The sequence below is a fragment of the Sparassis crispa genome (assembly GCF_003851025.1).
Source record: "Sparassis crispa DNA, contig_000006F, whole genome shotgun sequence".
Classification (NCBI taxonomy): Eukaryota; Fungi; Basidiomycota; class Agaricomycetes; order Polyporales; family Sparassidaceae; genus Sparassis; species Sparassis crispa.
This window is the reverse complement of record NW_020939753.1, coordinates 1,313,639-1,334,252: the sequence shown is the minus strand read 5'-3', so window position 1 is coordinate 1,334,252 and position 20,614 is coordinate 1,313,639. Positions and strand designations below refer to the sequence as shown.

Sequence of the window (20,614 nt, the reverse complement as noted above, 5' to 3'; positions counted from 1 at the left end):
TAGGTGGCACTCACCATAGCTCCAGGTGCTCCAAGCAATGTCTTCAACTCCTCTGATTTCTCCAGGCAGTGGCTTAAGAACTTAAGATGATCAGCGAAAGTGTGCAGTGTCTAGTGTGAAGCTCACATCGAAAGTCTGCTGCATGATGTCGATCATCTTCATCCACACAAAGGACATGAGGTTCAAACAGAGTGCCAATGGCTGCAGGTGCTTGGCCTGCCAACTCCTTCACCAGGTCATCATCGGTAGGCACTGGCAAATGCTCACAGCCAACATGCTCATCCTCTGATGTGTTCTGGTATGGTGGCTCTGGCATGTCTCCTTTGTTGTCATCACTGCTCTTCAGCATGACTGTGAGCCTTGTGAGCCTTTCGACTTCCACCAGCACCATCACTGCCACTGCCCCTCTTGGCCTTTCCCTTCACCTTGGCTGTCTTACCCACATTGTGTTTGTGACTGCCACTGGACTCAGCCTTTTTGGCATTGCCCTAATGGTCCTCTTTGATGATTGCCTGCAGTGGTGGCAGTGGATCATACTTGGTGGAGATGGCGATGCCCTTCTTGTTCCAGCACTTCAAGAACTGCATCATTTCTTCCACCCCGTGGGCAATTTCACACACTCGCCAGTGGTTCAGAAGCACCTTGACCTGATCCTGTGTCATCTTCGAGGGATCAATAATTACAAAGTCCATGAGGAGCATGTCCAGTGAGATGAAGTCCACCAAAGGTTGGGCTTCATTGAGCTTCTTCCATGGCATCTTGGCATCATGGTCACCTGTCACCAACACTGCCACACAGTGAGCATGAATGAATTGAGCTGAATTGAGTCACTTACCATAGTGATAATTCAGGAACTCAATGACTTGATTCTTTTTGATGTTCAAGCTCGGCTGCACATTGGCAGGAGGCATTGGCAGTAGGAGCAGATAGCCATTCTTGTTCAGGTGAATAGCATCCATTGCTCTCTTAGGTATGTCTGGCATCTTCTTCAGCTCCACGACAGCCTCTGTCAGCCCTGGCAGAACTGTGAGCATTACACCAGGCAACATGCATCTCTGCACTAACTATATGCTCCCTTGGCCCAGTCTGCAAAGTTCTTGCTGAGATGAGTGAAGGCGGCCAACCACCCGGGGTGAGAACTGAAAGTGGTGGCATCACCAATGTTATGATTGACGTCCACCCTGGCTGTCCATCAGGTCATGGCAGTAAGGTGGAGTGGCCCACTTACATTTCCACTCTGACAGTGCCTCCCTCCTTGGAGTATGCCAAGCATAAAGGTCATTCTGACTTCCATTGCATCCCACATTGTGTTGGCAAACTTGCTGAGGTAAGAGATCATCTTTTGCTCTCGCATCCTGGATAATTGTGAGTGAAAAGGCTAGCACGATATAGTTCTCAATGCACTTCACTTTAGTCTCATCATTGAGAGTTCCATTGGTCCAGTTCTGGGCCTTTGTCTCGTACACCACCCTCTCTTCCTCTGTGACCTTCACTCACTCTGCGCTCTGCATCTTCTTCCACACCACCAACTGTGGAGTTCCCTTCCATCACCACTCGGTTGGCAGCTTACAGCACATCCCAAACTTTGAACCCATTGGGCTTTCCTGCCAATTATCTTCCTCATGCCTGGTGCAATTGTTCAACCATTCGTGGATTTTCTACCTTGCATATCAACGCATGTGCAGAAATGGTGCAGTCCCACCTACGGCGTCGATGATAATGTTGTCGTATTTTCCAACATCTTCAAATTGTGACTTGAGCTTGGTGCACAGGCCTTCCACTGGTCTTGCGAGCCGTCACATTTGCAGAGTCATAGGACTGCAGCTTGTCAGAAACTATGGGCTGGTACCTAAGGAGGATCGCAAATTTTGTTGGCATATTGAAGCAGGGGCAGAGCAGATTTTTCCTTCAAGTTGAGTTGTCATCCATAGGCAAGTTTAAACCCCAGTGCATGCAGAATAACCTCATGCTGATGGCTCATCTGGGCTTGCACATATTATCCATGTTGCCATGGCAGAGGGTTATGGCTCATGCATCTGTCTCGCCTCTGGTAGTCATCAGAAGGGCGCACTGGTCATAACATGATGCATTGCTCACATACCAGTCTTTATGAGCATTTGTGCAAGAAGGCGCGATGCCAACTCTATCTCATGGGTGCTCCAAGAAGTCAATCTGATGATGATCATCGCTCAGATATCACCGATCTTAGGTCCAACAAACATCATGCAACCTCAGATTTTGACTCCAAGCTAATCACTGCTCGCACATTGAAGGCCTGGCATGGAACAGTGTCTGCCAATCTGGCTTACAGCATGACTTACATGCAGTATGGGCATGCATGGCTTTCTGAGCAGATTGTGGGCAGCAGCATGTATTCAGTGCAGTGTTCCAACCGGCCCCCATCCCCAGTCTCTGTCTGGCATCATGCAGAAAGCACTGCTTTACCTGCACCTTGGTGGAAGCCACCTACAGGCCAGACCATGACTTAATTTTGTTTAGCAACAACATGAGCGATCAGCCACCCATGCCATTGATGGATTAGGTAGCAGGGGTTTAGCTGATGCTCTGCCACAAGCTTCATGTTGCCACCAAAGCAGCTCATTCTGCACCAGAGCTTTCGGTGCTAGCCAGCATCTCATCCAGACTTCTCCTGGAGTGTAATGGCATTGCAGATGCTCTTGTAAACACATTTCGTAATCCAGATAGCCACTGCTCCTGGCCCATTGCACTGACCGGCCATTTTCATAGTACAACTCAGCTGGGATGTAGACAGATATTGTGATAGCCTGTCCACTGAGCCAACAGGCCAAAACGAGGCTCTTCAGGCAGACCTGGAGCACAGATGGCCATCCCCTTATAGCATTACTGAAACCCATGTTGACGAGCCCATCATCTTGATGGACTTGCATGGGCACATCTTGGCATGGATTCTTCCTGAGGTGCTTGCACCAGACTGCCAGGTTAATGTGTACTTGTGTGCCATCCCATTCTCTGATAGATTGATCAGCCATTCTCTGATGGATTCATCAGGCAGAGACAGTTCGTGCCACGACCACCCTGCATCCAGCTCTGGCCTGTACCTCTTCCATCAGTTGGCGGCACAACTCATTGTACTTCTTACATCCTTAAGAGTATGCTGAGTTTCCAGCGGGCTCATTGTGTCTGTCCCCAGGATGGTTCCAACAAGTGAGAGAGGTATGTAGTGTCCTCGCTCACCTGCACCTCATGCTAAACAGCTCGAGAAGCACGTGGACTCAGGCAAGCTGGAAACTTCTGCCAGTCTAAAGGTGGATGCTGGCTGAGTGAGATACACCAGTCCTCGACACTGTTGGTTGCCATCCTGGTGATCATTCACCCATCACTGTACCTGGCAGGCTGCCAATGCCTTACACTAATACAGCAGAATCTGGAGTGGCAATGGAGTGGCCATCGCCATTCAACACACTTCAGATTATTGCCAATTGTGAATCTCCTTTCCATAGAGACAGTAAAACATGATAAACATTCTAGGACCTTTTGGCTGCCTTAGGAAAAAATACAGCACCACTTGGCTGAAATTTCCTGGCTTGTGAGTTGCCATTGACTACCGCCAGAGAATCATGGTCACCTTCTGTGGAAAGGTCCTTTGTCATGGTGATACTCATGCACAGGGCAAAAGGTTGGTGTATGCATACTTTATGCAGGAAGGTGTCCAGCACAGGTCAGGGATTAAGGCCCCGCACTGGAGGGAGACATCCTACTATGAGCAGCACATTGGTGTGCAGTAGAGTTGCCACTGTCACACTGACTAGTGAGCAATTGGCTCTCATACTGAATCTCTGCTGCTCACATTGAAGGTGGTGTTGCCAGGATTAGAAGTTGCTAAACATTGGCAGTGGTGTTGGCGGAAGTGGGTGTACCAGTTCAAAGGCTTGTTGCCATTTTGTGCAGAGTAACATTTTATGAAGGTTCAGGCTTTGGAGATCAGAGGCTTGTGCCAGCCTCAAGTTGGTGACCTTTGGTGCTAAGGTTGGTGATGGACAGTTTAGGAACATTTGGGCATTGCAGATTGTAATCATCATCGCCAAGGTCACCCCAAAGGCAGATCTTTCCCACTTCTTTACAATCATTTGCCACAGCACTGTTTCAACTTATTGTTTCAACTTATGGTGCATGGGCATGATGGCCAGGGGCTGGGTGATGATTTGTACTAGCATGAGGCAGTTCCCATAGTCTTGCTTGAATTCCTGGCTCAATCTTGTTAGACTTCCATTGTGGATTGACCACCTTCTGTTTGTGGTTTGGCTTATCATCTGGTGTATCTGACCATTTGTCTACAGAATAGAATGTCTTCAACTTCTGCTTAGTCTCTTGAGCAAATCATGCACATCCAAGTTCATTGATTTTATCTCGGTGAGTATTCCATGCTGTGATCACAGACACATTTCTAAATCTTGGTTGGTTCAATTTGGGCTTGTCTGCTGCACGACCGGCAATTCTGGATTCAATATGTTTAATGTCTGCCATAGTACAGGATTTAAAGTGAAGGTTCTCCAAGGCCTTACGCAATTTGGCATCATTTGGATTTTGTAAACACTGTCTCATGTTCTTACGCAGAATTACTACTGTAGTAACTTGATGCCAGAGTGCCTTGCTTAGTGTGGCTTCTTGGAGATGGTATCCATTGGTTGTATGTACATTACTAAGATCAACGTGTGTTCCAACCTTATGTGAATATAAAGAAAAGGTAGGTCCAGCCAGTGGAAGCTGTGCAAAATCACCAGCAAATATCATATTGATCCCTCCAAAGGGTATACCTTCATTCTTGAGAGCGGTGCTCATTTTTGCACATATATTATACATGCTGTTGCAGTCTACCATAGATACCTCATCCACAAATATATAGTCAACATTGAGGAGTTGTGCACGTACTTGCATCAGGGAAGTCTGAGAGTTACCGAACTTGCTGAAATTTGCAATGAGAGCAGCAGCAGAGCCTGTAGGTGCAACACACATAAACTGATAGCCTTCCTTTCGCTCACCAAAGAAATGAATCAGGGCCTTAATAACTTGAGATTTTCCTGTACCTGCCATTCTGCCCAAGTACATCTTTAGCTGCTCACCACTGGGATCAGTTGCATGGTTTGCTATGATTCGTAAGACACATTCTTGGTCAGTATTGAGACTAAAGTTTTTGACAGTATTATTGATCAGGGTTTGATCTGCTTTGTTCTTTGCCTCAAAATTCTTATTCAGATAAGACTGATCAATTACCTTCACTGTGTTCACATCCTTGCTTATATGCAGTCCTGTCTTGGGATCTACTTCATCTGAATTGTTATCTACTGCCTGTTCCTCTCATGTACAAAGGATCTCCTGTCGCTTCTCAGCAAGTAAGTTTTTCCATTCCACTGCTGTTTTCTCTTGACCTGTAATAGGCTCAGTAGGAAGACTCAAAATGCCCACATCTGTATCCATATTGTCCAGCCATCCAGATGTTTGCATAATTCTTTCAGCTTGCAGCATACTGCTAAATCTGACCAGCATCGTCTCCCCCACTTGATCCCAGTCATCTGATTCAGGCATCAAATTGAGATCATTACTTACACCTGCTGTGACTTCATCTTCATGATATTGGATATCAAGTTCATTCATTGCATTGTCATCCATACCAAAGGGCATTTGTCCATGGAACTTGCCTGCCTTACGTGCAGCAGCAAAATCATCTCTAGCATCATTGCACTCATAGCGTATATGGAAGAATTTCATGAGCTCTAACTGTCTAGGTGTAAATTTATACTCGTCAAAGGTATTGTGCCAGGATGTATTTGCATCAAGCTTAAGGTCAAGCCCAGTACGCCAAGGTTTGAACAAGCTGAGCATTGTCAGGCAATATTCTTCACGATCACCGGTGTCACATCTGGGTAATAATCCACCTACAAAGTTGGGTACCAGACTGTCTGCTTCAGCAAGCAGTCATACCTGGTGAATTGCTTTCTGAGGATGTTCTACAGTAAAGTAACCAGGTTGCAATTCCAAGGCCAGATGCTCCTTCTTCTCTTGCGCTGCTGCCTTCTTTGCAGACTTTGTGGTCAGCAGAAGTTCATCTTCACTTTCTTCCTCCTCTGCTGTCATATTGAAGATCTGTTCATTGTAAATGACATCTTCCTCTTCCTCTTCCTATTCAAACACTGCTTATTAACCTCAGGAATCTCAAAAAACTCGTCGTCAACTGCATAGTTATTTTCAAAATCAGTTTCAGGTTCTATAGTCACTGCATCAAAGGCATTTAAATTGGCAGGTCGGGCATCTTTCTTCCTGGATATTGGGCCGATAGACATACTGGAGATAAGGCAACATACTCTCCTTAAACATTACCTAGCATGATTTTTTCTCTGTCATGATGTAAAGGATCTAAAGGTGCATCAACATTCATTTGATCAAAATCTGGTGTTCTAGTCAGCCATGCTTTCTTGGCTTCATTCACATAGTTTCTCCAGTAACAGATCTTGAATTTATGACCAGTGTAATGATCACTATGACCAAGTAAGTACAGAGAGGCCATTGGTCCACCAATTTCTAGATTAGCAGTCAAAGCATTGACAATCTTGGTCAGTAGTACACGCGCCTTCTGACATCTTGGCATGTCACCACCAATTAACTCAACATTTCTGTCAAATACTTGACAGATAGCATCAAACATGACATGTGTCTTCAAGGGTGTCTTGGTAATGTAGTCTGTTACATATGCAATCACTGACTTAATTGCAGTACCAGACAAAAGACTGGTCACATCGGTATTGCATCGCAAAAGATAGGTGAGTGTTGGTGTAACAGTATTGATCCAGGCTTCGCCTTTCCGCATATTGAGTGCACCAGTCTCAGGATCAACAGTGGTCTCTTTGAATAACTCACATGGGAATCTGGCCTTTCAGCCGTACTCTGGATTCAGACATCCTTTATGACATGTATGGCAGTTAGAACAATACAGGAGTTCATCTACAGTGTGTGTGAATTTCTTCCACCAAGATTGAGATAATTTACACTCTGGACAGTTTTCAGAGTCATCCCACTCACATAAAGGTGGTGATGCATCTGGCAATGTCTCAGTAGGAGGAATATGATCAGGATTCTCTTCATTCAACTTATCGAGGCGTTAATGTACATCTTCCATGGTACCATTCATAAATTCCAAATATTCTACCATTTTGCATTGAAAATCTGAATTGGGATCCATAATTCTGTCCCGTATCTCTTGTGGAGTAAGTGCATTCATGATCCAAATCATCATATGCATATGAAGGGTCAGCCGACCCTGCTGTACAACTGTGCCATAGTAGCCTGTGGCCTCACCATATATTCCGGGTTGATCAAGTCCAACTCCAAGTACATGCTTTAGAAAAAGCTCAACCATCATTTTGAAAAATCTCGCACCAGCAACTGGATTATTTGCAATTAGTTGATAGCGTTCATTGTACTTTCTAAAGTCTGGTAAGAAGGTCTGTTGAGTATCAGCAAAGTACAAGGCAATTGGTGATTAAGATCTGCAGGTGCAAATGTAATAAACCATGATGGCGCACCAAGGTAGCTGGTGAGTGCCCAAATCTCATTCCGCATGGTCTTTCGATTGGTTATGGAGCCTTGAACTTTATAACCAACATGATCTAAGTCATTAATAATCTTGAAACAAGCCTTCTCTTCCTCTGTCTCAGGCTTGACATGTCCAGCGGAGAGTCGTTTGATAAGATCAGCGAGAGTACTATCACTAAGATTAAGTAGACGGTTGGTAATATCTGTAAATTTCTGCTTATCTGCAAGAAGATAGCCTGCTATAGTCGCATTTTTAATTTGTTCTTGATTAAATGCAATGAGTGAAAATAGCGGTTCAGTCTGAAATCGCTTGTCATGGTACATCAGCAGTTGCTGCTTATGCTTGGTCTCTGATACGAACTCCATGCCTCAAACATTCTCCATCCCACCAAAGCCATATGGGAATAGCCATGGGGGGAAAAAGGCCACGAGATGGTGCATCAGCAAGGTTCTGTTTGGACGGGATCCAGTTTGTATGTACCCATATCTTGTGAGAGAGAAAAAGTGAGACAATATGTTGCAAAGTACGATTCTGGTGTATGTTATGAGAGCAGCCAGCGTCTAAAGCACCTACAACACCTTTGTTATCAGAATGGATGAGAAAACGAAGATCAGAAAGGCGTGCAACCTCAGTGAGGTAGCGGACAGCGAGCTCAACAGCTACCATCTCAGCCCAGCCAATTTTGCGGCCGTCACCCTTCCAGCCATCCCGAAGGCGCCAAGCGAGCCAGTTCCCATTGACGACTAAGCCGATACCCCAAGAGGTTGACGCATCGATGTACACATCGAGATTTGTCACTTCGGGTGGGGCATAGAGGAGAGAACCGCAAAAGGAAAGACTGAGGCATTTGCACCACCAAGAGATGTCATCAAGACATGCGGGAGGAATGGTGTTGCGGATGTACCGTGACGTAGCGGAGGCAAATGAACTTGAGAGACGGTAGAATGAAGGGAGATGGGTCCGGCCTTCAGGAACGGCAAGACAGCAGTGGTTGAGCGTACCAATAAGCCCTTCACACTCCTTCTGTGAGACCTTGTGGTGTTTGACCCAGAGCTGGAGACGTGGAAGATACTTCGCTTTTTTCTGCACCAGGATTTGTACTGTGCGTTCGGCGATGTGCCAGAGAAAGCCATTGTAGCTGAAAGAATTTGCAAAGGGAGAGTGCTTTGGGAGAGACCACGGCCACCCGAGAGGTTTTGCGACAGAAAAAATGAGAGACTCATCGTAAGGTTAGACATAGGAACCATCTGCATTGGAGTTGATAGGGTAGCGGAAAAAGACGAAATCATCTACCCATTTGATTAGGGCTTGTATGCCATGATGGTGAAAGATTCGTACCAATGCATCGGCTGTTCGACCAAAGATACCTGGAGTGCTGGATGTGCCAAATGCAGCACAGTGATCCATATACACAAGTCCTAACCACATGATGACAACTAACGGCTGGTGTTTGGGGGCAATGGGCATGCAGCAATAGGCTTTTTCAAAGTCATTTACAGAAGCCTGCGTGTCAGGAGGAGAATTAGTACGCATGCAGTGAAAGTTCCCCATTCACACTGAAAATCATCGTTGTTGATTTCCGCATTAATGGAGGAGATATGTGGGTCATTGCATGGGTATGAGAAGTCTTGAACAATATGGAAAACACCAGGGCTGTTGGCCTTGGGGACGGTGCCGAGCGGCGATGTGCAGAAGGGGCCGATGAGCTTTTCGAGACGTTCGGGATGGAAGGGATCAGAATATCGGCGTGCAGAAAGTTCAGTTTGAATGTAGGAAGTGATAGCATTGGGATGGTCAAATGCAGATTTGTGATTAGGAGGGATGATGGTACAAGAAGGATGGGAAGAAACACCAATATGGAAACCATCGCGAATTCCAATGGGTACATCTGCAAATTCTGCTAGGCAGCCTGCTGCTTCAAGAGCATCGCGCCAAGCGATCCAGTGCAGCGGGGTGATGATCGGGCAGAAATCAAACAGCCTTGCAGGCCTGGGCACAGTGTCCTCCATCTCCGCAGAGAGAACAGATGTGCACATGAACACAGCAGTCACGAGAGCAGCCTCTGGAGTTGTGGTTGAAACAGAAGGCCTTGCCGGTGGGCAGGACTGGTCTGCCATCGTGACGGTGTGCAAAGGGGAGTGTGCCACATGTGCACTGCATGCCGATGTGCTCACGGCTGCTGCACAGGAAACAACGGAGTCGCTCAGGGACAGTGCTCCATCCACTGTCACGCGAGCGAAAAGTGCCCTGTGGTGGTGGTGGTCCATTACGAAAGGAACCCTTTCCTATGCCGCGTTGTTTGTCAGTGTGGGAGGTAGATGAGGAGAAGGGGCCAGCAGAGGGTGCAGCTATGCTGCGCAATAGCGACGAGAATTGTGGAGCAAAGAAATTCGTCAGGGCTCCATCAATTGGATAACCTTGGACAGAGTAGGTGTTATTGCTACAGCCGAGCATATAGTCATTCAGAATTGCCGACCATATTCCTGCCTGCCAGGTAGACTGCTGATGTGGAGTAACCGAATTTATCGGTCGTATTCGACGTACAGACCAATGTGTTCTGCGAAGTTCGGCTGATGGCTTATATGCTGGAAATGTGTCACAAATTCCTGCGCAACAGACTGCTGGACAGACTTGGGATGAGGGTAATGCTGTTGAATGAGACGCAAGAAACGAGGATATGCTTCCGAAATTTCGGCCAGAGTGAGCCAGCGCTCATGAGAGCCGTCCAAGGGACCCTGACTGACAGTGAGTGCACCGCCTTCATACTTTACAACATTGCGAGTCTGTTGCTTGTTGGCCGCTGCACGGCAGGCCATATTGGTGAGCGCAGTGAGCGGGATGTACTCCTTCCAGCCTGCTTTCATCCGATTAGAGACAGCGGTAGGAAACGGTAACTGATGAGCTTTTAGGGCAATGTCGTGCGTAGGGAAGTCATGACGGGACTTCGCGACTTGTTGTGATGGAGGTAGCAGTGGAATGTCTGAAAACGTAATGAGTAATGGATAACTGTGCAAGTGTGCCTTGGTAGGAAGGTAAGGATGCATGTATGCACCGGTAGGGAAGTAAGGACGCATGTATGCGCCGGGTAGAAGCAAGCAGTGCATGTATGCACTAGTATGTAGGAGGAAAGGGTGCGGATATGCATGGCAACAAAGTAAATGGCACAAGTATATGCCCGTAGGAAGCAGATGGTACGTGTATGCGCGAGGACAAGAGGGTATGGTAGGGCGACATACCCAGTGCATCGTCATGATTGTTCTGCTGCATCGCAGGTGAAGATGGGCTTGGAGGCTGTTGCGGAGCAGCGGTGCTAGTAGCAGCAGTAGAGGCACCAAGGAAAATGAGATTGAACTCTGTGACATGATGCCAGTAGTCATCGCGGGCTTCATCAGTCATGCCGGCGAGATGTAGTTGCATGGCACGTTGAAGGTCACGAATGGGAGAGGGGATGGAGGCTGCAGGTGGAGAGGTTGCCAAGGTGCTAGCATCTGCAGACCGTGGAGTAGGTGAGGAAAAGGGAGAGGGTTCATGTTGCGGACGAGCAGTGTTCTTGCGTCGCTTACGATGACGCTCGTTAGGCGTCTGAGTGTTGGAATGCTGTCGGCCGCGAGAGGGAAGTTTAATACGAATACCAGAAGGGGTGGCAGCATGAGCAGGCATAAGATTAATAGGCTCGTCAAGTTCACCGGTTGGGGAGTCATGTGTCGGTTCAGCAGCGTCGAGTTCGTTTTCGGTATCGGAGTGAGAATCTGATTGGAGGTCTTGCTCTATATTATCCAGTTCTGCATCGTGCTCCGCGAGACCAGAATCGGGAGGAGGACTGGATACGGGGGCAGGAATGGGAACGCGCTTGCACGTACTTCGCTTGGACATGGAGAGAAGTGAAGCTTGAGAGCGCATAGAGCGCGAGAGCTGGTGGACACAGAACAAGAACCAACTGTGACTCTGTCACATTCCGCATCCTGTCTATGCTGTCACGAGTTGTAGAACTCGAAGGGATTCTCACATTCGAGTTCTCTCAAACATTGCTGTGCACATCTGACTTTATTCAAACTAGAAAAGAACATTTTACAGAACAAGATCCTATACAAGAACTTTCTGGCCCAGTAGTTTTACCAAGTTGTGACAACATATGCACTTACTGTCTTTCATATTTGCAGCAAGGTAAAGTGCCTACAGATGCCCTTGCAAATGGACTTTGGATTGGTGCAATTCCACCACAATTACAGGATCTCACTTGGACGGAGAAAATGCTCATTGCACATGTAAAACATAATCACTGTATTGTACAAGTAGCATCATCTCGAATGCATAAGATGAAGGCCAATGCAGTATGTCATTCTGTTCCTATGCCAAAAATCTATGCAGCATTACCACCTAATCGTGAGGAACTGGATAAAGTCCTTGCATTTCTTTATATTGGACCATCAAAGCCTACCCCTAAGGAGTATGCTCGTACCCCTTTTCTGGTTCATCGCAACAAAGTGGTGCAAGCCCTAGAATGGCTTAAACTCAACCATATTGACTATGCTGACCTTGAGATCTCTTATTCAAATCTACAGACCTATCCAGAAGATGTTCCTCCAGTAATTGTCGATTATCACCAATCTTATGATGGTACCAAAGTTGCAGACCGCAGTGCATGATACTGCAGAAGATGATGGCACAACAGAAGGCCAGTCTCCATTTACTGTGCATGGCTTGACAGGCACTTCTATGGTAAATATGATGACTATGAAGCCACTAGAGATCCGTGCACGAGCCATACAACACTTTAAAGAAGGCAAGGTACTTGGTATCGGTCAGGATAGTCAACCGCAAAGTCTATATCATAATCCTCAGTTGTCCCCTTTCCCAGAAACTTACGCATCTCCAGTCAATCCCCTCGCATCTTGTACCATTCGTAGAACCTGTGTAATTACGAACCTCTCTGTATTACCCACTGTTACAATACCTTACACCCTGTCTACAATCACATGTCTTTCCAGCATTACAACCGCCAAAGCCTTTCCTCTGCAACATCATGCCGTTCCGCGAACTCCAACTATTCACGGATCAATATCGTCAACACATTCCACTCCAGCATCACCCTTCTGACAATCTCACTGGCCGCCCTGAACGTACTATCCGTCCTCTGCCATTACCAGCCACGGCCAACAAAAAATGTAGCCTCTTCGAACCTCACCCGTCTGCACATACACCATGCTCGGACGTACATGCACAACTCTCCAACAGATCCCGAGTCAAGACAAACCAAGTCCTCTCTCTGTGTCTTGCCGACTCTACACTAGATTCGTACGACCCAGGTTTGCATAGCTTTTGGAAATTCTGCGATGGCGAATACATCCCCCAAGTACATCAATTACCCGCGGCTGTGCGCATTTGCAGCATCCCTTGCCAGTACGCACATGCGGAATTCTGTTCGGAACTATCTCTCTGCTGTACGTGCCTGGCACATCATCCACGATGTACCCTGGAAAGGTCACCATCGTTTAACCTACATACTGAATGGAGTCGAGTGTATGCAACCGGATGGCAGACCTCCTCAGCCTCCCGTCACCCGTGATATGCTTGAACTCCTCCATATTGACCTTGACGATCACATTCCGGAGAACGCCTGCATCCTAGCAGCCGCAGACACGGCATTCTGGACTCAGTCCCGACTGGGTGAGCTCTTCGCAAAAAACCGGTCTACATTCGACCCGCATCGTGTACCAGCTCACTCACACTTGTCCCCGCCGTCGACACTGAATGGTTCCCGCACTCTATTCTACCCCTACACGAAGACGAAAAAGTATGCTGGCGACAAGTCCTCCGTCACACGGCAGCTGGGCAAATCCAACCCCATTGAGTCTTTGCACATTCATCTCGCTCGCAATCACGCCGCGAATGACAGCCCACTTTTCTCCTTCTTCACGCGGACTGGCGATCTCGTCTGTTTGATGAAACGACATTTCCTCACCGTCTAAAACCGCATTTGGAAGAGTCATGGTATACCACACACCACCGGCCACTCTTTCCGAATAGGAGGTACCACAGAACTGCTCATGAAGGGGGTTGATCCCAATGTCGTCAAGATCATGGGCCGCTGGTCAGTTAGAAATTATCATTCCCCATCATGCACAACTCCTCGGTACATCCTTTACAAGTTTTCTAACTACAAATACAGTCTCTAAAAGACGACAGAAGAAGCGGGTGTCCTTCATACAGTAACAGGAATATGGACCATTTTTCACTTATGCCTTTATTTGTTTTGTACTTATATCCACATGTAGCTGCATTCCTTGTCTTCATTGATTGGTGTGCCTCCCTCGAGCTTACTCGTCAGCGACTTTGTCTTGCAGTGGGCGATTCTCGTGCTCACCGTCGGCACACCCCCAGGCCCCCAGACACCTTCAGGGGTATCTGGGAGCAGGCTTCAGCCTGGTCTCACCCATCACCTGCACCTTACTGCTGGGCTCGAGCTGCTCTATCTACTCACAGCTCCTGCTAGCAAGGCACGAGTGTCACAACTTGGTAAAACTACTGGGCCAGAAAGTTCTTGTATAGGATCTTGTTTTGTAAAACGTTCTTTTCTAGTTTGAATAAAGTCAGATGTGCACAGCAATGAGAGGTTTGCTCGCACTTCAGTCAGACTTGTGAGCTCTGTGACAGGCTTTAGCAATGCGCAAACAGTGCAGGCCATTTCTATAAATTGAGATGGGTCAGTATCGGTACAAAATCCATTAATTGTTTCATGTATCAATGGTGTTGGAGGTGGAGCAGGTGGAAAAGCAGTTGTACGAATAGTCTCACTTGTTTTAGGCTTTGTTTTCTTTTCTGTAATCTTTTTACCTGACTTACGATAAGTCTCACTGCGCTGAGCATTGTTCTGAATTGGTTGCACTTTCTGAAAATGAGTAACAAAGTCAGGACACGTAGTACAAATATGCTCAGACAGAATTGATTCAAGATTGTCTCTTGTAAGCCTTTTGCCACTTATACTAAGGCCATGTAACCGTCCAATTGTACGCAGAGTATGCCCTGGTAGTCTTTGTGATAGTATAAAAGTGGTATATCCACCTGAATGATATCTGGATGGAATTGAGATATCTTTGTGGTGTTTTTCAGTGAGTAATCCCAGAATTTGTATTGATCATCAATATCATATGACATTGCATTATATGCATGAAGCTCGGCAGCAGACCAGGTGCGAGGTTTTTTAGGAGCAATACCTCCACCACGTACTTCATTATTAATAGTAATCTGAGTTTTGAAATATAAGAACTTTGGTTGAGATGGTGACTTTGGCTGTATAGAGTTAGTGTAAGCTCGTAGCAGCACATAGAAGTCATGTCTACGAAAGAATGCCCGAATTAGCATCAGACGAGTAAGCTGCAAGTATGAAATCGGTCGGTAAAATAGAACATGTGCAATTGCATATGACAAATGTATGATCGAAGGCCCTTTATGAATATATTTTTTTCCAGCATGTGTCGGTCAATATTTTATAGTTTAGCTGCATAGACCTTTTCGAGAGGGTGTCTGCCTGTACCCTGCGGTCTAGCCGCACAGATCTTTTCGAGAGGGTGTCTGCCTGTACCCTGCTGTCTAGCCGCACAGAAATTTCTGAGAGTGTGTCTGCCAGCACCCTAGCAACATGCTCAACAGATAATGCAATTTGACTGGAAGTGTCTTCTTCAATCAACATAATTTTCTCAGGTATCACAGTTCTTAATCGCCAACAATATAGTTTGCTTACATTAGAATCACAGTTTATAGTTAACTGTGACACAAGAAGGCCGGCTAGCATGAGCTGAAAGCACAAAAAGGCTGCTATTAGCAACCTCAGACAAATTCGATAGGCAAGCATGGTGGTGGTTGATACAAGAGATGTTGCGACGTGGCCAAAAAATAAATATAACATAATGAACACAACAGAGCACGTGATCAGACTACAGCATTCACGTAACAAACTTTCAAGTCAGAGGTCTCAATATTTCTTATGCATATCAACAAACTACGATGCAAAGTATGCTCATAATATTCAAGAGGCAAGCATCAGACAATTGTAATGACCAGACAGCGCTGTGCAATTAATCCTCCTTCAACAAGATACAAACTGCCATCAGATTGAGCGACACTGAGTCTGTCCCCAGCTTGGTTTTATACTGGCCAGGGCTGTACAGAACAGCAACAAAAGAACCAAGAGGAACCTCATTATTCCAACGCGGGCAGGTGTCACGCACTGAATTGAAAGAGAACTCGTTATCTCGCTTGCGACTCTCAATGCCCTGGAAGAATGCGATGCAGTCATATACAACAACTAAGACTCAGACGTATCAGTGTTACGATCAGAGAATATTGTAGAACAGACATACCATCATCCCAATGATCAAGTGTGCTGGGAACTTTTCCCTGCGGTAAGATAAAGCCAGCTGCACGCTTTCCATCAGCACTGGTAGAAGGACCACCATGCCTGCCCACAACAGCCTTGCTTGGAGAAGCCTTGCTAAGCATCTTGTTGAGTGACGTACTGCCAGCTAAAAAAAGAATAAGCAAAGTGAAAGAAGACACAAAACAGAGTATTGGACGTACAATTGCCCACATAGTCAGGATGCTCCAATGTAGATGGTCTGGTGGACATGGTGACGCTGTTCTGATAGGTGTAAAGACCATAGTTATCACCAATGAACGAGCCAAAGAATGCAACAGTCCGCTCCCATTCTAGGCTCATTGGCGCAATGTTGATATCTTTTGTCCACTTCAATGTAGAATGTATCATACGAGAGGCAGCGACAGCGCTGAATGTTACAGCACCAAAGGTGATGGCCAGTTGATGAGCCCCTAGTCAGCTTTCCAAAGAACCTGTCATCTGATAGTTCTTTATATTTGCGCGTGCGGGATTGATGAACAGACCATCGCTGAAAGTGAAGGTGAGCGTCTTGATCAATGAACTACGATGTAATATTAGACAAAATGCATCTGCTGCAAAGTAAAGTAGTGACTTACAGCTTGTTCACCTGATATCCCATAAAGCCGTCCAGCACACCAGTGAATGTGAGTGTATTGATAGGCTGATATGTGATTGCATAGTAGGCGCTGCATATTATGAGTCAGAATATGTAAAACAAGAGTAAAATATAACTGAGATGAACCGTCGGAAGGGAGGCAAAGTCTCGTAGGCATCAGCCTTGAGAAGAATGGCATCCATCAAGGTTATGGATGTGACCTGGCACTCAAAAATTTCCTCTCCTTGATCAGTATCTCTGGAAACAGTATAAGTTAAAGCACAGAGGTGTATAGGATATATGTACTCGTTCTAAAAGTTAAAACAAATATGGTCATCCTTAGAAATGCATCGAAACAAACATTGATCTCCATCTTTCCATCCTTCATGATTGCTTTACTAAGGCGGATATTAAAATCAATGAATATACCACAAAATATTTATGTTTGCTTACGAGGGCAACAGTTTCTGAACATCTGAGCGTGAAGGCTGGTGAATGCTGTCATACAGATAGGTTTCAGAATGTATCATATAACAATATAATCAAACATATTTACAGAACATCCTCCGTCTTGCCTTTTGATCCACTGGCGAATTTGGTTGGAGACAAGTGGATGCTATTCAATGAAATCAATAGGCAGTTAGATACTTGTGCTATTAACATACTCGCGGTCTCTAGGATCATATTGCTTTACTTGCAAGCAGAAATCTCGTCTCTCCTGCTCTGACATCTTCGTCATGGCAAGGCGCAGCAGGCTATGTAACAAAGTGAGTTTAAAGTATTGCGAACTGATATAAGAAAACAACATACGTCATTACATCATAATGATCAAGCTTGGATCGCTCTGTTGATGCTTGTGCTTCAGAGTCAAGCTTACTCTGCCTGTTACGACCTTTCTTCACAGGGGAAGATCTGAATAAAATAGTATAAAAATATGAGATGATAGTCAAACTGAAGTTACATACTGTTCCAGCTGTGCATCCTTGTCAGAATCACTGACATAAACTTGCTTGATGGGTGTATGAGTCACCTTTCCTTTGCTGTAGTAACATATGTATGAGTGAGTCTGAAAATAGTATAAATTGAACTACAAACTTGGGCGAAGAACTAATGGAAGTCGGCAAAAGAACAAATGCCTTATTCACCTTCTTCTTGGGAGTTTCCATGATTTCAGGTTCATTGATTGGTAGAGCCGCATCACTACAAGACACTCAGACTTGAAGAATAAAAAGACAAAAGACTATAGCATACCTCTCCAAAGACTGCTCGACATCGGAGTCATTGTCCATGAATACATCCTTCAGCTTAGCACTACACACATTATAAACAGTGACTCAAGACTCAGTAACAAAATACTTACCTTGCGATCTTGGCAGCGGTACGACCGGACATGCGTGAAGCACTTGGATAAATTAGAGGATTAAACTAGTTTCTATCAGCAGTATCAGAGAGATGTACAGATTGGTTTTATCATCGCTGCTTTCAATGACCTTCTGATACTTACCAGCTTTACGAGGAGAACTGACGCAGATAGTCAGCTTCTGAATAGACATGTTGTATGAGTCACGCACCTCACTGCCCTATCCTCATCGCTGTTGTCTATATTGTCTATGGTCTTCTTGTCCTTACCACCTTTGCGAGGCATAGTGATTGCCTTCTCCCTGTGATGATCGGCTGAACATATAATCAAAAACAATGTGAGTTGCACATACCTTGTTACTGTATCCTCATCACTATAGTCCACCATCTTTTTGGCCTTCACATTATGAGGTATTTGACCTGAGTCGTATTAGAGAGACGTCACAACATTGAAATCAAACACATACTTCACTGCAGTTCTCTTCTGCTTTGAAGGTGAGGTCTCGTCCATCTCAACACTGTTTATATAACATCAGATCACTATCATGGCATGAAGTAGAATGCTCACTCAGAGTCAGCAACCATCTTATCAGACTTAATTGACTTTCGGCCAGCAGTACGACCATGGTTCCTAAAATGAAACCTATCAAGAGGCTACAAACACCAGCAGTATAGTGAAACGCACTTAGTAGGAGTCGAATTGGTGCAAGGAGGCATTGATTGTTAAGAGAGGAGAGGATACCCTGTTTAAACGAAGGATAGGTTGAACATCAATGGGAGCATAAGGTCATTAGCCTTTATACAATTCAAATGCGACTGATGTAAATAGAATATATTGTACGATGATCTTGAACATTAGATCTTTGGGGAGGAAATTCTGTTGGAGATGATCATCCCACTATTTTCCAGCATTATACTGGCCAGTAGGAAAGTGACGGAAGCCCGTGTACTATATAAAGAAAATCTGGAGGGTGAATGAATTGTCACATGACAGGGAATATATTGCACCTCGGACATTTTAGGGCATCCAGACTATTATTATCTCCTTAGCTACATCGTACGATATCATATAAAGAAAATCTGGAGGGTGAATGAATTGTCACATAACAGGGAATATATTGCACCTCAGATGTTTTAGGGCATCCAGACTATTATTATCTCCTTAGCTACATCGTACGATATCAAGTTGGACTGCAGCATTGGATTTATTATACCAAAGAAAACATTCACCTCTTAGTTTACTCTTCATCTATCCAACAATATTGGCATTGCACCGTCATTACAGTATATTCAAGATGGCTGTTGAATTTATGAGAAACAATGCAGAAAAGTATAGTAAGTTAGACGGCTTCCACTTGCTGCGTGAAACTCACAACATATTTGTAAAGCAGTTGTTAACCAAAGTTATTAAGGGACGAAGTCAAGGTGGTAATGCTACACATCAATTGATCAACATGGCCAAGGTAAGAGTTTATACAGTGAACAATGAATGAATGGCTCACCAAAGCTGCAGCCTGACTACGCTCGAGTAACAACACAAGTCTTTACTCAAGAAGATAGCAAGACTCAGCTGAATCTGATATGGCCATACAATAGTATTGAGGACAGTGAGCCAGAGGATGCAGTTCTTCACGTGCAAGGATTTCTTTGCAAAAAGGACTTGCCACCGATTGTGCGAAATGACCAGTAAGTGTTATTGTCTACACGTAGAAAAATACAGCTCACAAGATATCAGACTCCCTTCAAAGCTCTTCAGAGCAATGCAGTCTGTGAAATTGATGGGACTCGGTTCTCCGACCTTTGCAGAAGCGGTCAAGGGTGTTATTGCCATTCATCAGCTGTTTGCTCAACATCTCAATAAAGGCATGCTCATCCCATGGAGTCCGATCTGAGAACATGATGAACTTGTATTAGAGTTCTCCAATTGGTACCTTTCTTTTATGTGAGACATGGAGGACGACAATGAGATCCCAATTGGAAATGACATTGATCCGTTTGGCATCCTAAGGAGCCGTATTCGAGATGAGAAGTATCTTACCAACAATGTTGTTCAATACTTTGAACGTATCACCAGGCCTTCAGGAGAGACAAGGTGAGTGAATGTTTGAATTGATGCAAAACACAAATGCTGACTGTCATGTATAGCATTGTTGTCGTAAAGCCGTCAGTCATCCAGGAAGGTCAACTCGTAGAGCTTCAAGTCACCTTTTGCACCGTGCCAATATCGAAGGGACGCATGCTTATGTTGAGCAAATTACAATCGATCTGCATTCTGGATCATCAAGTGCTGTCGGTAAGAAGTAATCAAATGGATCAGATAGATTGAATGCTGATGTACGTATATTCCAGGATCGCAACCAGGTTATTATGAACTCACTGGTCACACCTGTATTGCTGATTCAAAGGGTCAAGCGCAAGATAGGTTACAATGAAGATGACTTGATGATTGGAGGCATCAAATGTTTGCATCTTGACACTGAGAATCATGAGAAGAATATGGACACAAATTCTGAGTAGAATTCACATTCATTAGCTTGGTTATCGTAGTCATGCATAGTTTACTCACCGTCATTCAGTAACGTATAGCCTATTTAATTGTCCTACAAGCAGATACAAATCCTCGCAGATTGTAAGCGACATGACTCTATAAAAGATACAAAGATAACATTGTAAAATGGAAGAAACTCGGAAAGTC

At 45.2% G+C, this 20,614-nt stretch overlaps 4 protein-coding genes across 4 annotated transcripts; 1 reads left to right on the top strand and 3 right to left on the bottom strand.

Annotated features, from left to right (window-relative positions):
* Positions 1-488: 488 nt before the first annotated feature.
* SCP_0704790 (hypothetical protein) lies at positions 489-11,443 on the bottom strand (the record flags this gene model as incomplete). The annotated part of the gene is made up of 5 exons (XM_027760404.1): positions 489-775; positions 836-1,015; positions 1,066-1,181; positions 10,115-10,550; positions 10,807-11,443. The coding sequence occupies 5 exons, from the start codon at positions 11,441-11,443 to the stop codon at positions 489-491; spliced, it is 1,656 nt and encodes a 551-aa protein (XP_027616205.1).
* A 1,460-nt stretch (positions 11,444-12,903) lies between these two features.
* SCP_0704780 (hypothetical protein) lies at positions 12,904-13,539 on the top strand (the record flags this gene model as incomplete). The annotated part of the gene is made up of 1 exon (XM_027760403.1): positions 12,904-13,539. The coding sequence occupies one exon, from the start codon at positions 12,904-12,906 to the stop codon at positions 13,537-13,539; it is 636 nt and encodes a 211-aa protein (XP_027616204.1).
* Positions 13,540-15,715: 2,176 nt separating this feature from the next.
* On the bottom strand, positions 15,716-16,763 carry SCP_0704770 (hypothetical protein; the record flags this gene model as incomplete). The annotated part of the gene is made up of 7 exons (XM_027760402.1): positions 15,716-15,730; positions 15,799-15,875; positions 15,931-16,092; positions 16,148-16,396; positions 16,469-16,506; positions 16,562-16,651; positions 16,708-16,763. 7 exons carry the CDS (start codon positions 16,761-16,763, stop codon positions 15,716-15,718), a joined length of 687 nt encoding a protein of 228 aa, XP_027616203.1.
* A 349-nt stretch (positions 16,764-17,112) lies between these two features.
* SCP_0704760 (hypothetical protein) lies at positions 17,113-18,636 on the bottom strand (the record flags this gene model as incomplete). Its single annotated transcript, XM_027760401.1, has 13 exons — positions 17,113-17,176; positions 17,226-17,315; positions 17,371-17,472; positions 17,526-17,600; positions 17,656-17,760; positions 17,812-17,871; positions 17,921-17,962; positions 18,019-18,081; positions 18,132-18,221; positions 18,273-18,293; positions 18,387-18,437; positions 18,488-18,550; positions 18,605-18,636. The coding sequence occupies 13 exons, from the start codon at positions 18,634-18,636 to the stop codon at positions 17,113-17,115; spliced, it is 858 nt and encodes a 285-aa protein (XP_027616202.1).
* Positions 18,637-20,614: the final 1,978 nt, after the last annotated feature.